This window comes from Solanum stenotomum, chromosome 10 (assembly GCF_019186545.1).
Source record: "Solanum stenotomum isolate F172 chromosome 10, ASM1918654v1, whole genome shotgun sequence".
Lineage (NCBI taxonomy): Eukaryota > Viridiplantae > Streptophyta > Magnoliopsida > Solanales > Solanaceae > Solanum > Solanum stenotomum.
Genome location: NC_064291.1, coordinates 57,119,299 through 57,133,800, shown reverse-complemented (window position 1 = coordinate 57,133,800; position 14,502 = coordinate 57,119,299). Strand labels below are relative to the sequence as shown.

Genomic DNA, 14,502 nt, shown 5'->3' with positions numbered 1-14,502 from the left:
TTGAAGTCAAGTTAAGGGTCCAATTTATGTATTATGCCAATAAAATTCTGCCAGTCGTATTCAACAGATCGAAGCAACATACAAGCCGTCGTTCTCAAAGAACGGAAACATCCTTTCAGTAAAATCTTCACCTAAAAAAACTAATCGAAGGGGGGAGATTTTTCAGAACAAATGACAAAACTTGCACTAACCCTCACTTCAAGCTATTCTATATATCCTCATTTCCTGCATCTTTGCAGTATCAATGGAGATTCTTTGGAAGAGCTTACAGCTCATCATGGCTGTCATCTTCTTCTTCTTCCGATGCACCGCCACCTGGGGCTCCACCTGATCGTTGATAAACAGCTGTGATGATTGGATTGCAAACTGCCTCGACCTCTTTGAGCTTCTCGTCATAATCCTCTTTCTCGGCGCTCTGGTTATCGTCTAGCCATTCAAGGGCTTCTTTCGTTGCTGTCTCAATCTTCTCCTTCTCATCAGACTCTAGTTTGTCAGCTAACTTGTCCTTGTCGTTGATTTGATTCTTCATGTTGTACACGTAGGTTTCCAAAGCGTTACGGGCATCAATCTTCTCCTTCACCTTCTTGTCTTCCTCAGCAAACTCTTCTGCTTCACGAACCATACGCTCAATCTCTTCTTGGCTTAAGCGGCCCTTGTCGTTTGTAATGGTAATCTTCTCTGCTTTTCCAGTACCCTTGTCTTCTGCTTTGACATTCAAGATGCCATTGGCATCAACTTCGAATGTGACCTCAATTTGGGGGGTTCCCCTGTTCAAACAATATCAAGATTCCCATCATTCAGATCCCAATAGGATTCCAAAAAGTTGTCTGTAAAATTATCTGAAGAGAAGATATGCAACTGACCTTGGAGCTGGAGGAATTCCAGTGAGATCAAACTTTCCAAGATTCCTACAGTCCTTGGTAAGACTCCTTTCACCTTCAAAAACCTGTCATCATGTGGGGAAAAAACAGTGAGAATCGGAGCATACCAGAGGACAGGTTAATGAACAGTTATGGATAATGAGCTGTAGGATTGCACAAATATGAAGCAAAACAATACCTGAATGGAGACAGTGGTCTGCTGGTCTTGGTAAGTGGTGAAGACCTGGGACTTCTTGGTTGGGATAACTGTATTTCTGGGGATCAATTTGGTCATCACACCACCAACGGTTTCAATACCAAGGGTGAGAGGAGCGACATCCAGGAGAAGGATATCTGCACACAAGAAACATTGTCACAATCAATCACTAAAAGCGGCAAACTCACACATTATCGAAACCAATAAGCAAATTATGGCAAGAAAACTAATTAGATCATGTACCTTTAGTTTCGTCTCCACCCTCTCCACTGAGGATACCACCTTGAACAGCAGCACCATAAGCAACTGCTTCATCAGGATTTACACCCTTGCTGGGCTCCTTCCCATCAAAATAGTCCTTGAGGAGCTGTTGCACCTTTGGAATTCTGGTGCTTCCACCAACAAGAACTATCTCATCAATCTGGTTCTTTTGTAGCCCAGCATCATCCATTGCCTTCTTCACAGGTCCCATTGTCTTTCTGAAGAGATCATTGTTCAACTCCTCAAAGCGAGCACGGGTCAATGGTTCAGAGAAATCAGTACCATCAAATAATGATTCAATCTCAACCCGGACTTGGTGCTGGCTACTAAGGGATCTCTTGGCACGCTCAGCTTCTCTCCTTAGCTTGCTAAGAGCTCTGTTGTCCTTGCTGATGTCCTTTCCATGCTTCTTCTTGATCAACTTGATGAAGTATTCCATAATCCTTTGATCAAAGTCCTCACCTGCAAGACATAATTATCTCATAAGATGGCAGTTCTGAGCTTCCTCAGCTATCATAAAAGACCCTTCTAAAAGGGCAACCCCACTAATGTGCAATCAATAGAAAAGTCATTTAGCATTTCATAAGTCTATTAGAAACTACAATCAGGACACCCTAACAGCTTTATGGTTAGCAGTATCAAAATGTAGCATGCTCAACTTTAAGTTGTTTCTATACCATAGATCCTTACCTCCAAGATGGGTGTCACCATTCGTTGCAAGAACCTCAAACACGCCATTGTCAATGGTCAGAATACTGACATCAAATGTCCCACCACCAAGGTCAAAGACGAGAATGTTCTTCTCACCACCTTTCTTGTCCAGTCCATAGGCAATGGCTGCAGCTGTTGGCTCATTAATGATCCTAGCAACATTTAATCCAGCAATAACACCAGCATCCTTTGTCGCCTGTCTTTGTGCGTCATTGAAATATGCTGCAGAGACGAGATAAGCCTCTTAATAATGACAGAAAAGAAAAATGAAAACGAAAAAATTGAACATTTAGGACCTGATAACAACATACCAGGAACAGTGACCACAGCATCCTTAATAGTCTTCCCAAGGAATGCTTCAGCTGTCTCCTTCATCTTTGTCAAAATCATGGCACTGATTTCCTCAGGACTAAATACCTTAACTTCTCCATCCTTGATTTTGACTTGTATGTAAGGCTTTCCATCCTTGCTGATAATCTTGTATGGTACCAGCTTCATATCCCTCTGTACTTCCTTATCTTCAAATCTGAAAAAAAAGGTAAAGCATCTCTAAGCACGACAAATACACAATCATAACAAAACATATGAAACTAATTGAGAATTGTCCATTACTTTCTTCCAATCAGCCTCTTAACATCAAAGATTGTCCTTTCTGGGTTGACCGCAGCCAGGTTCTTGGCAGCCTCACCAATCAATCTCTCGTTATCAGTGAATGCAACCCATGATGGTGTAATCCTGTTTCCTTGGTCATTAGCTATAATCTCCACATGACCATTCTTATACACCCCAACACAGGAATAGGTTGTCCCAAGGTCAATTCCTATAACGGTACCAAGTTTTGTAGCCTCCTCTTTTGCAGTGGAAAGTGCAGAAAGACAGCCTGTTTCAAGGAAAAGAGTAAGATAACAGATGACGCTCACCAGAATCTGCAAGTACTATATGAAACTCATGACATAACACATCAAAAGGAATATATGTATGTACGTATGTGAGTGTATCTGCAGTATCAATCACTCAAACAATTGACTACACCTATCAATCCCAAACTAGTCTGCATAGCTATATAAATCATTCGTACCTATTCCACACAACTCAAGTCAATATACAGGCTATTCGGTAGAAATAAAAAAAGGGTCATAGAACATAGATAAGCTAAGAACAAAAAACCAGCAACTTTTCGCATATTTAAACGATCATTCAGCTAAATTTTAAGGTTTTCAAGTATGCATAGGATCTGAAAACGATCCTTATAAATGTACATCATCCAGAACCACAGTCCAAACATGCATCCCAAATTATTAGCATTCTAGCAAGTAAAAATTAAAAGGCTGGTCACCCAGGGAAAAAAAAAAAAGAGGACAATAAATATGTAAAAGTTCAGGACATATGCAATGCCAATGTAGCAGTGACCTTGTTTCTCTATCTGGAGTTGAAATCTGATCTAAAGTAGAAACTAGAATACATACACGGATCAATGCACAGGTGCGCATGAACCAACTACCTTTGCCATGGGACTATAAATAGATAATATACACACACCTTTGCCATGGGACTATAAATAGATAATATACACACCCCCGATCAAACATCCTAGATCAACATCTGATTAGATGATATAATTCTTCAATCAAAAACAAAAACAGGAGCAAATAGCAGTGAGAATCTAATAAATGTTTGCTTATATTTCTAGATGATAAAGCGCCTAAACACTAATCTCATTCCAGATACAGCATTATTTCCACTTCATAAACGAACATTTGAAATTCTCCTGCAGCGCACCATATGAATCATCCATCGACTATTCTATTCCAATGCTAAATAATTTCTCCATTGAACTCAATCGAGGAAACAAAAACAAGCCATATCAATCACACAAAACACCATACAAATCCGTAAACAGATGTGAAATTATATGAAAACTATAGCCAGATCTAAAACTAACGCGTCAAACATACAAATCTACAAAAAAAAAAAACGCATACATTATACACAAAAGCTAACAGATCTAGGATCTACTACATTCTAGATCAAAACATAACAAATCAAACCTCATAAACCAGAAAAAAATAAAAAAAATAATCAAAACAGATCTACGAGCAAATAGAAACAGAAATTTTACCTAATAGAACGATCGTTAGCACGACGAGAGAATTGCCTCGCCTTAAACAGCCAGCCATAGCTTCTTCCTTCCTAATCAACGTACAATACACTAAGCTACAGGTACACCACAATGTGATCCCTCAATGTGTATATTTTTCTCAGTTAATGAGAGACTTATATTTATAGACTCCCGATGTGATCGGGAGCATTTTATACTGTGAGAAACTGAAGAAAGACCCGAGGGGTGGTCTCCGTTCAACGAGTGACATTCCGCACGTCATGTTCAATGACGTGGACCAATAGGAAGAGGAACGTGAATTCTTGAGCCAATAGCGATTGACCTTGTGCTGGGATGATCAGGACCGTACGATTTCACTTATCTACACGTGTCAGCATGAGAGATTTATTAGTAATGAGAAAAGACATAAAGTGACACTTGAAATTGTCTCAAATTTTTAAAAAGACACCTTAACTATGCGAATGTCCTATTACCCCACAAAAGTATTAAATATCTTTGTAAATTGACTATTTTGACTCGTTTTTTCATCACCTTCACACGCGTGAGGCACACTGTCCTTTTAATTAATTAATTTAATTTAAATATTAATAAAATATGGGTTTAACCCGACCCGAATAGTTTCAAAAAGGTAAATGGTACACTTTCTTTTCTTTTCTCTCAATTTCTCACTTTCTTTCTTTCTATTTTATTTTCCTTCTCAAATACACTTCAATTAAATTTCTGTTGAAGATTATCTATTTCAATTTCGACGTTTGTTGGTCAATTTCTTGGGGGATTAGCTGAGCAAACAAGAATTTTTCATGTTAGGGTTTTCATGTTTATTTAGTATTTGATAAAGATCATATTTTTTCTTCATGGATTTGTGATTTTCCAGAGGAAAACACATGTTAGAAATTATTTTAGGATAAAAAGTGTTAGAATCTTACCTTCATTAAAGAGAAAAGAAGATTTTTTTCTTTAGTTTAAATCTTCAAACATAACAAGAGGCAACAAGGAGACCAAATCGAGTAAAAGCACCCGTCGTCAAAAATGGATCCTTTGAAAGAACTGGAGAAAGTTGGGGAGAGGAAGTAATTAAATAATAGATTAAAAAAAATTGGCACGTGTCACTTGTTAATTCGTTTTTTGGAAGAAAAAAATATCATTCACGCGCATTATTTGCGTGAAAACAAACATAGAGAGAAAATGGGTTAAAGTGGTCTATTTACAAAGATATTTACTACTTTCGTGGGGTAATAGGACACCTGTATAGCTAAAGTGTTATTGAAAATTCGGCACAACTTCAGGTGTCCCTTTATGTCTTTTCTCATTAGAAATTTCAAGTAGGCTCACTTGCCATAGAGATACATAAGTTATGGTTAGTAAATCAAAATGATTGGATTTGAATTTAATGTATGAAATTTGTTAGATATGATTTTTAATGTATTTCAAAAATTGGTCAATTTAGTTAAATTATAGATAAAGTTTTGTTTTTATTTTTTGTCAAAAATAAATATTTTTTCTCAATATGTGTATTTAATATTAAATTGACCAATTTCTGAAAATACATTAAAGATCTAGGTGTATTACATCGATCAATTCTATTTTTAGATCACACTAAAAATTGATCTTAATTTGAAAGAGCCATGGAAAAAAATAATAATCGTGTACGAATGATTTCTTGGTTAATTTTAATTGGAAAGTCTATTTTTAATGAGAAAGTAATTTTATTATATTTGAATTGATTTAAAGAAGAATCTAGGTTTCATTTGGCACATGTCATGTAGGCTATGTTTATTTTAACGATTAGGACCAATTGATACATTCAGTCCGTTTTTATTAGGTTTATATATTAAGAAATCAAATGAAGCAAAGTTCGATGTTTTTGTCAATGAAGAAAGAGAGATGCAGAAACTAAGACCCGAAAATTACATACATTTATTGCGTTTATTATATTTCTATATTTCTCTGATCACTGAAGCAAACAAAGAAAAATGGAGAAAGAATACACCTAAAAAAATCATACAAAGAACACTAAAACGATTAAAATAACAAGGAACAAACAACAGAGAAAGGAACAAAAAGAGATACGTAAAAGAAGGCAAAAGAAGCTCGCCAATTTCAATCTTCAAAGAGATCAATCTGCAAGAGTTTGAGATGCAAATTAAGAGTCGAGAGAAGGTCACTCATAGAGAAGCCCTCCGATTGCCCTTCAATTTTTGGGTGTACGCCAGAGGCAATTGCTGCTTACACACACATATATATAGAGCCATTCCACGTACTTTCTCCAATTAATTTACATTAAATTAGGCCACAGGGCAAAAATTAAATGGGTTATACTGTATACTTTATGTTGCTTTATGTACAATCGTGTGATGTTGTAGTCCGCTCCGNTTAATTAAAGTATCTGCGCTGCTATATTATGCATCCGCCCGTTAATTAAGTATATGTGCTGCTAATAACTTAATAATTTAAGTATCCGTCCGTTATTAATTAAAGTATTCGCACTGCTATATTATGCATCTGTCCGTTAATTAAGTATATGTGCTGCTAACAACTTAATAATTTAAGTATCCGCCCGTTATTAATTAAAGTATATGTGCTGCTATATTAAGTATCCACATTGCTATATTATGTATCCGAAAAATACTAAAAAAAGAGATTTTTGGTAATTAATGAAAGAGTAGGGAAAAAAAGTAATTTATTTCTAATACTATGTCATTTGCCTAATTTTTACAACAAATTAGGCCACAGGGCAAAAATTAAAAGGGTTATACTGTATATTTTATGTTGCTTTATGTACAATCGTGTGATGTTGTAGTCCGCTCCGCCCTTGACTTCTATAATATAGTAAGTATGTCTCCTATAAATGCAATTTTTTCGAGATTTATACCTTTCCATGTATCTCCACCAATTAGATTAGACCACGAGGGCAAACATTAAAAGAGTTATATTGTATACTTTATGTTGTTTCCACACAACCATGTGATATTGTGTTCGCTCCAGCCTTTGTTAGCTTTTTTATTTTTATTTTTCATTCGGGAAGTCCCAAATTGAGGGTAAAACGTTCTCTAACAAAGTCGACTTGGTACTTAGAGCGACTCGAACCCAATACTTATAGTTAAGGATGGAAAAATACTTACCACTCCACCACAATCCTTGTTGGTGTTAGCTTTAAGGTGTCAAAAATTAGTTCAAATATAGGTAATCCACCCAATTTGTCATGCCCTGAGGCTACCCATTTGACGTAACACAAGACCTAGGATCACGAGTGGCCTCAAGCTAACCTTGAGTCTGGCATATCATAAGCATACTGAAAAATAACTAAGTAAAACATGAACTATGTGGAAGCTAAATCAATAGATATCTGAAGATGAGACAAACCCCAAATAGTCTGAATGTAAATATGAAATATAAGAGTTTAGTGACAACTGAAACAACCACTTAACAACTCAAGTTGAATTTACTACTATGAATGGCAAACCTCTAACTGAGTTGAGTTACTGGGACATGCCTCCAGCTAACTCTAATAAAACTGAAAACTGAAAGTAAAGACTAAAATGGAAAGCATTTCTATTGTCCTTAAAGTATGAGGACTTACCACTGAAGCTGCTGAAGTCGAATCGAGAATCGATCTAAGCGTGATCTGAATGCTGAGTGCTTGAACCTACATCATGAATGATGTAGCGCAAAATATGCGTCAGTACTTGAAATGTACTGAGCATGTATATTATAGATACTAAGTTGAACAAATATATATGAGTTGAACAATAATATAGGTTGTATAATCATATAAGTTGAGCTATGATATAAAATTTACTGAAAGATAACTGAAAACTATACTAAATGTAATGACCAAGTATTAATCAGGAAAGTAACATATTAAACTGAATGCTAAAGAATATACTGAAAACCAGGTCAATGTAATAAAAATTTGACTGTGGGAGTTACTATTAATAGACATAAACTACGTGAGCTAAACGTGAAATCTAATGTATACGCCCCATCGAGAGGACCTAATATACATTGCAAGGGGTATAAAGACTGTGGCGTGATTACTAAAATTGATGCCCAACTGAGAGAAGTTATAATCATACGCGGACATGTAGATTAGGGACTATGAGGGTACATTGAACCCTAGTCCAACTCGGTGCTAAGTCTACTCCCATCTGAATATTCATGAAACTAAAATGCACTAAATATTGAATAGCTCAAAATACTGACATGCTAACTGAGAATGCAACATTTATATACTGAGAAAGTGTCATTCGATATCTGGAGCATGATTTTTTATTTAACTGAACTAGCAAGTATAATTCATGAACTAAGAGAATTTACACAAACTAGGGTTCTGAGTTTTATAAAAGAAATTATGCTAAGTTTCCAAGAAAACATACTATTTCAACTAAGGATACTACAACAACAAAAATCACTATGAATCTCCAAGGTTTTATAAATTCTAGGTCTAAACAAGCTATGAAGAATCAAGGAACTGATTGAATTCTAGGGACCTAGTGGATGAAAGGAACCCACTAGTGAAATTCCACATACCTGATGACGAAATCTACAGAGAAACCTTGAAGACCACTTTTGTTTATTCTTGAGAGAGTTGGTCGCCTCTTTCTCTTCTTTTCACAAATTTCATTCTAAGTTGGGTGATTTTAGGAGAATGAGGGTTTTGGGTAGGTTCTGACTAGATTATTAGGCTTAGACTGAGTAAAATGACGTAGTTTAGGTATCAAACGACGTAGTTTAAGTGCCTAATACATAAGGAAAAAGACCAAAACGACCATGTCTTANATTTACACAAACTAGGGTTCTGAGTTTTATAAAAGAAATTATGCTAAGTTTCCAAGAAAACATACTATTTCAACTAAGGATACTACAACAACAAAAATCACTATGAATCTCCAAGGTTTTATAAATTCTAGGTCTAAACAAGCTATGAAGAATCAAGGAACTGATTGAATTCTAGGGACCTAGTGGATAAAAGGAACCCACTAGTGAAATTTCACATACCTAATGACGAAATCTACAGAGAAACCTTGAAGACCACTTCTGCTTGTTCTTGAGAGAGTTGGTCGCCTCTTTCTCTTCTTTTCACAAATTTCATTCTAAATTGGGTGATTTTAGGAGAATGAGGGTTTTGGGTAGGTTCTGACTAGATTATTAGGCTTAGACTGAGTAAAATGATGTAGTTTAGGCATCAAACAACGTAGTTTAAGTGCCTAATGCATAGGGCAAAAGACCAAAACTACCATGTCTTAAAAGCTGACGAAGGCCCTTCATGGTGGGACTGACGGGTTGTTATTTGAACCACTGCTCGTCAACTGGGTCGTGGTTTATGGCCCTGCTCAACAGGGCTCTACTAAAATGAGTGTAATTTTTTACTCCGAGATTGGATTTTAGCAAACTCGATGGCGTTGGAAAAATGATTTAATTATCTTTAATTTGATAGGTCATGGGATACTTAATTCATTTTGTGCTAAAAGATATAACCGTTTGAAGTTGACCCAAAAGCCCTTTCTTTTCAACTAATGGCAAACCCTCACCAATGGCCAGACCTACAGTCCATAAGTCCAACCATGGACCGTACTAGTCGGCCTTGGGTGGGATCAGAGACCTCTAAATCTTGGACCCCAATGAGGGACCCCACCTACATACCGTGGATCTATCGACGGACCGTGGACCACGAGTCCACGATTGTAGGTCTCATCTTTCGATCCCAAAATTTCTCTAAGTCTGGGACTCACTTACGAGACCTAGCTACTGCTCATACATTGAATGGTGAACCATCTTCGTGAATCGTATAAAAGTACTTAGACCTGACATTATTGGAAAAATATAAACTCACCAACCACGCTACCACCTACGGAGTCGTCCTACCTACGGGCCGTGAGTGGTGTCGTTGGTGCTTGCACCAAGCCTGTGAACAAACTGTAATTTCTTATCTCCTTGGACCTGAGGTGTTACACAATCCTCCCATAATTTTATGGGTTGAACTCAAGATAATTTGAATTGGGTCAGTCTCAACTTATTTAAGCCTTAATCCATTTTAAAATAATCTTCAATTGCTCCAACTTAATATCTAATTTCAATCTGTTTGACGATTTTTTATTGGCATTGGTGTAATATACGTTCTCAAAAGGTATGAATTACTATTTATATTATATCTTCTAGTATTTATCTATCGCTTTGTGACTTATTTGTTTTATTTTGTTGAGTTGAAATTTAAATTGTGGTTAGAAAATGTGAATAACAACATATTAAATTTTTTGAGATTAAGTGGGTAAAATTGCATGGATCATGACCCAACTCTATTGTTTGCCTATTTGAGCCCAAAGTCAATTGGGTTAGTCATAACCCAACCCGATTTCTATCTCAATCCATTTTAATATCTTCATTCTTCACTTTCAACCCAACACTCCCGTTTGACATCCCTAACTTAGCTTCTAAAATATTGAAAAGTACCTTTCCTAAAAATGTGAAAATTTTCAGATTTTTAAAACATAAATTTTAACTTTATCATTGAAATTGTAATTCATAGCTAAAACCACCTTATTTATGAATTTAGATCTAGGGCTGGCAGGGGGACCGGGTCGGCCCGCGACCGGTTCGAGAATTGTCTCACCGGACCCAATCTCGTTTATTCTCACGGGTTTGGGGGACTACTGGTTAGGGAACCGGTTCACCCTTTGGTCCCGATCGACCCGGCCTGGCTAAACCAATCGGTTTTCGCGGGATCCTCTTTGTTTTTATTTTTATTTTATTTAATTGTTTGAATTGTATCTGTTGCCAACCGTTGGGGCAACGGCTAGTGGGCCCCCCTACAGATTTATTCCACTTTTTCACTTCCCCAACACCCCCTACAACCCCCTTACTTTTAATATTTTAATTTAAACCCACAAGTTATCATAAATACACTTTAACCCATTTTTAATATTATAAATAGTCTTCGATCCCTTATTGTTTCTTACAAAATCATCTATTCTCTCATCTATTTCCATATCCTCTCAATCTTAAGTCTTAATTTTTTATTCCATTTAAGTCTCATATTATTATAATACATATATTTCAATTCTAAATTTTCATATTATATCATAATATATATAATTCTCATATTTGCTATCAAGTATTGGAGTTCCAAATTACAAGTTACAACAAATTACAAGCTTCAAGAATCGGTTTAACGTCTGCTATTAGCGCAGACGTTTGGTACATTCGTATCATAATATTTATATTTTATTTTTTGTCTTTAATTTTTGTGTTATTATTATTTTTATATTACACTTTACNATATCCTCTCAATCTTAAGTCTTAATTTTTTATTCCATTTAAGTCTCATATTATTATAATACATATATTTCAATTCTAAATTTTCATATTATATCATAATATATATAATTCTCATATTTGCTATCAAGTATTGGAGTTCCAAATTACAAGTTACAACAAACTACAAGCTTTAAGAATCGGTTTAACGTCTGCTATTAGCGTAGAAGTTTGGTACATTCGTATCATAATATTTATATTTTATTTTTTGTCTTTAATTTTTGTGTTATTATTATTTTTATATTACACTTTACATATAATTAAATATGAGTTCTAGCAAAAGAGATACCGATAAAGGAAAAGAGAAAGAATCAAGTGCCATTAGTAAATTATTTAATTTTAATAAAAAAAGTAGTAAGGAAAAAAATAAGAGTAAATGTCGTGGTACTTCTTCTAAGTCAATGTCTAGAGTTAGATTTAATACAAATGATTCTACTTATGTTGATGATACTTCTTATGATATTGATTCAAATGTTCAACTCGATCATGAAAGTTTAGAACGACGTTATGGTGATATTAATCCTAATCTTGATGAATATTCAGGTGAAGAAGTAGAAGTTGATCTGAGAGAAGAAGATTTAGAAGATACATCTATTAGTCCGGTGACAGAAGTTCCAACTAAAACTACAAATTCAATGGAGCAAAATTGTGGACGCCCACCCTTTATACCTCCTACAAGGGAGAAGGTGAAGTATCAACGCCCTAAAACTTCTGTTGTGTGGCAATTTATGAGTTTAGATAAGGAAAACTCTATTGCTATTTATAATAAGTGTTAGCAACCTTTTAAACATAGACAATGTGGGGGTCAAGGTGGGACGAGGGGCTTAAATAGACATTTGTTATCTTGTGTGCCGATTGAATATAAAGAAGCTAAAGCATTAGCCGATAGGAAAAAAAGAATTCCAGTTAATGATTTTGATATTAATGTTAATGAATCAGTAGGGGCTTCTAACATGGTTCAAGAAACATTAAATCCTTCTAATCCTGGTAGTCCACTAACACAACGTAAATATAATAAGGAAAGAGATCGCAAAAATTTAGCTAAAATGGTTTTTGTTTGTGGGTTGCCTTATAGTTTTCCTTCACATTCCGATTTTATTTAATATATTCAACAAACTTATAATCCTTATTTTAGAGGTTTTTCAAGAAATACTGTTAAAGCTGATGTTTTTGTATATCAAGGTAGACATTGTCAATATCTTTGTTGTTTGTTTAGCATATTAGATTGTAGAGTGTCTATAACTTCGGGCATGGGTCGTAGTATTAATGGACATGATTATTTAACTATTACAACACATTGGATTAATCATAACTGGAATTTGCAAAAAAGAATATTACGTTATAAATAATATGTAGAGAAAAAAACTAGTGCATATATAGCTTCAAATATTTTGAGTGTTTTAGATTATTACATGTTTATAGATAAAGTAATGTCTGTCGCATTAGATAATGTATCTAATAATACAAACGCTGCTAATATGTTAAAAGTTAGATTATGTCCAATTGATGTTAATGTTTTTCATGCTAGATGCGTTGCACATGCATTAAATTTAGTTATACGAGATGGTATTTCATTATTTGATTTATATGAAAATTGAATATGTTGTTGCCTGGATTTTTTATGCTCATAGAGCTGCTAGAATTAGGGAATTTAATGAGCGTTGTGTACTATGTGATTTTCCACCAAGAAAAATTCCAAGACATATTAAAACAAAGGTGAAATTCTTTTTACGAAATGTTTTCAGTTGCTTACGAATATAAATGACCCGTACAAATGGTGTTTAATACTCATAATGCTGACCCATTAGATAGAATTTGTGAAGAAGATTGGGAAGAAACTAATGAACTATTAGAATTTTTAAGATTTTTTTATGATGCTACAACCATGTTTTCTGGATTTTATTATCTTACTATTTCATCAGTATTAATAAATATTTGTGCTATTTCAATTCAATTTTCTAAATACAAAAAAAATGACAAATTTAGAGTTGCAATTGAAGGTATGATTGAAAAATTTTAAAAATATTTTTTTCCTATTCCTCAAATTTATTTAACTGCTACTTTACTTCATCCTAACTATAAATTACGAGGTGTGCAGGGGCTTGTTGACACTTTTTATGATACTTTAGAAATTTTACCGGAAGAAATTCCAACTTGTGAAATATGTAAGTCTAGTATAAAAGTAGAAGCAAAAATTTTGTATGAAAAATATAGAACAACAGGAAATACTCAAGGAGAGGTTGGTCAAACTTCGAATCCTCAAAGTAAAGCTCGAATTTCAAGTTATATGCGAGGTTTTCTTGGTCTTAATTCTACTAACCGCGATGATTTTGAAGAATATCTTAATTAATCTTTAGAAACAGTGGAAGACAAAGATGGCAATGAAGATTTATTAGCATGGTGGATGAGGCGGAGCGTTGCATTTCCAAATTTAAGCAAAATGGTTCGTGATGTTCTAGCTATTCAAGCATCATCAGTTGCATCAGAGGCTACTTTTAGTGCGGCAAGGTTTCAAATTGGCGATCATAAACATTCATTGGCGGAAGAAAGTTTGGAAACATCAGTTTTATTTAGAGATTGGGTTAACGCCGAAAGGAGGAATTATAATTTGCCACAAAGTTAAGTTCCAGACAAGAAGCTTGGGTTAAATCGATAATTGAATCTAGTGACGATGAATTAGAGTCACAAGAGTTTCTAGCAAGTTTGCCAACACCGGAGGATGTCACCATTGATATGATTCGACAATTAGAATTGGATTTTAAAGGAGAACACAAATATTAGATTACATCCGAGAACTAATTGAAACAAAACCCTTCCTAGAAGGTGGCTGCGTAAATTAGTTACTCATCTAATATTTGTAACAAATATTAGTTTTACACATGAGAACTTATTGAAACAGAACCCTTCCTAGAATGTGGCTGCGTAGATTAGTTACTCACTAATATTTGTAAATTGTAATTTCTAAGTTCTAAGTTGCAATTAGATTTTATTGAATAAATTTGAAGGCTTTATTCAAGTCTTTT

General features: G+C 34.8%; 1 protein-coding gene across 1 annotated transcript; it reads right to left on the bottom strand.

The window, feature by feature from the left end:
- Positions 1-52: 52 nt before the first annotated feature.
- LOC125878273 (luminal-binding protein) lies at positions 53-4,371 on the bottom strand. Its single transcript, XM_049559488.1, has 8 exons — positions 4,169-4,371; positions 2,662-2,929; positions 2,361-2,575; positions 2,029-2,271; positions 1,321-1,800; positions 1,060-1,214; positions 864-946; positions 53-767 (listed from the first exon to the last, which is right to left on the bottom strand). Exons 1-8 carry the CDS (start codon positions 4,224-4,226, stop codon positions 266-268), a joined length of 2,004 nt encoding a protein of 667 aa, XP_049415445.1. The 5' UTR covers positions 4,227-4,371; the 3' UTR covers positions 53-265.
- Positions 4,372-14,502: the final 10,131 nt, after the last annotated feature.

Excerpts from the sequence above, each read along its gene's own strand:
- LOC125878273 (XM_049559488.1), bottom strand. The coding sequence starts at position 4,226 with ATGGCTGGCTGTTTAAGGCGAGGCAATTCTCTCGTCGTGCTAACGATC. Across the intron at positions 1,801-2,028 it reads TGGTGACACCCATCTTGGAG|GTGAGGACTTTGATCAAAGG; the intron begins GTAAGGATCTAT and ends TATGTCTTGCAG. Across the intron at positions 947-1,059 it reads AGACCACTGTCTCCATTCAG|GTTTTTGAAGGTGAAAGGAG; the intron begins GTATTGTTTTGC and ends ACATGATGACAG.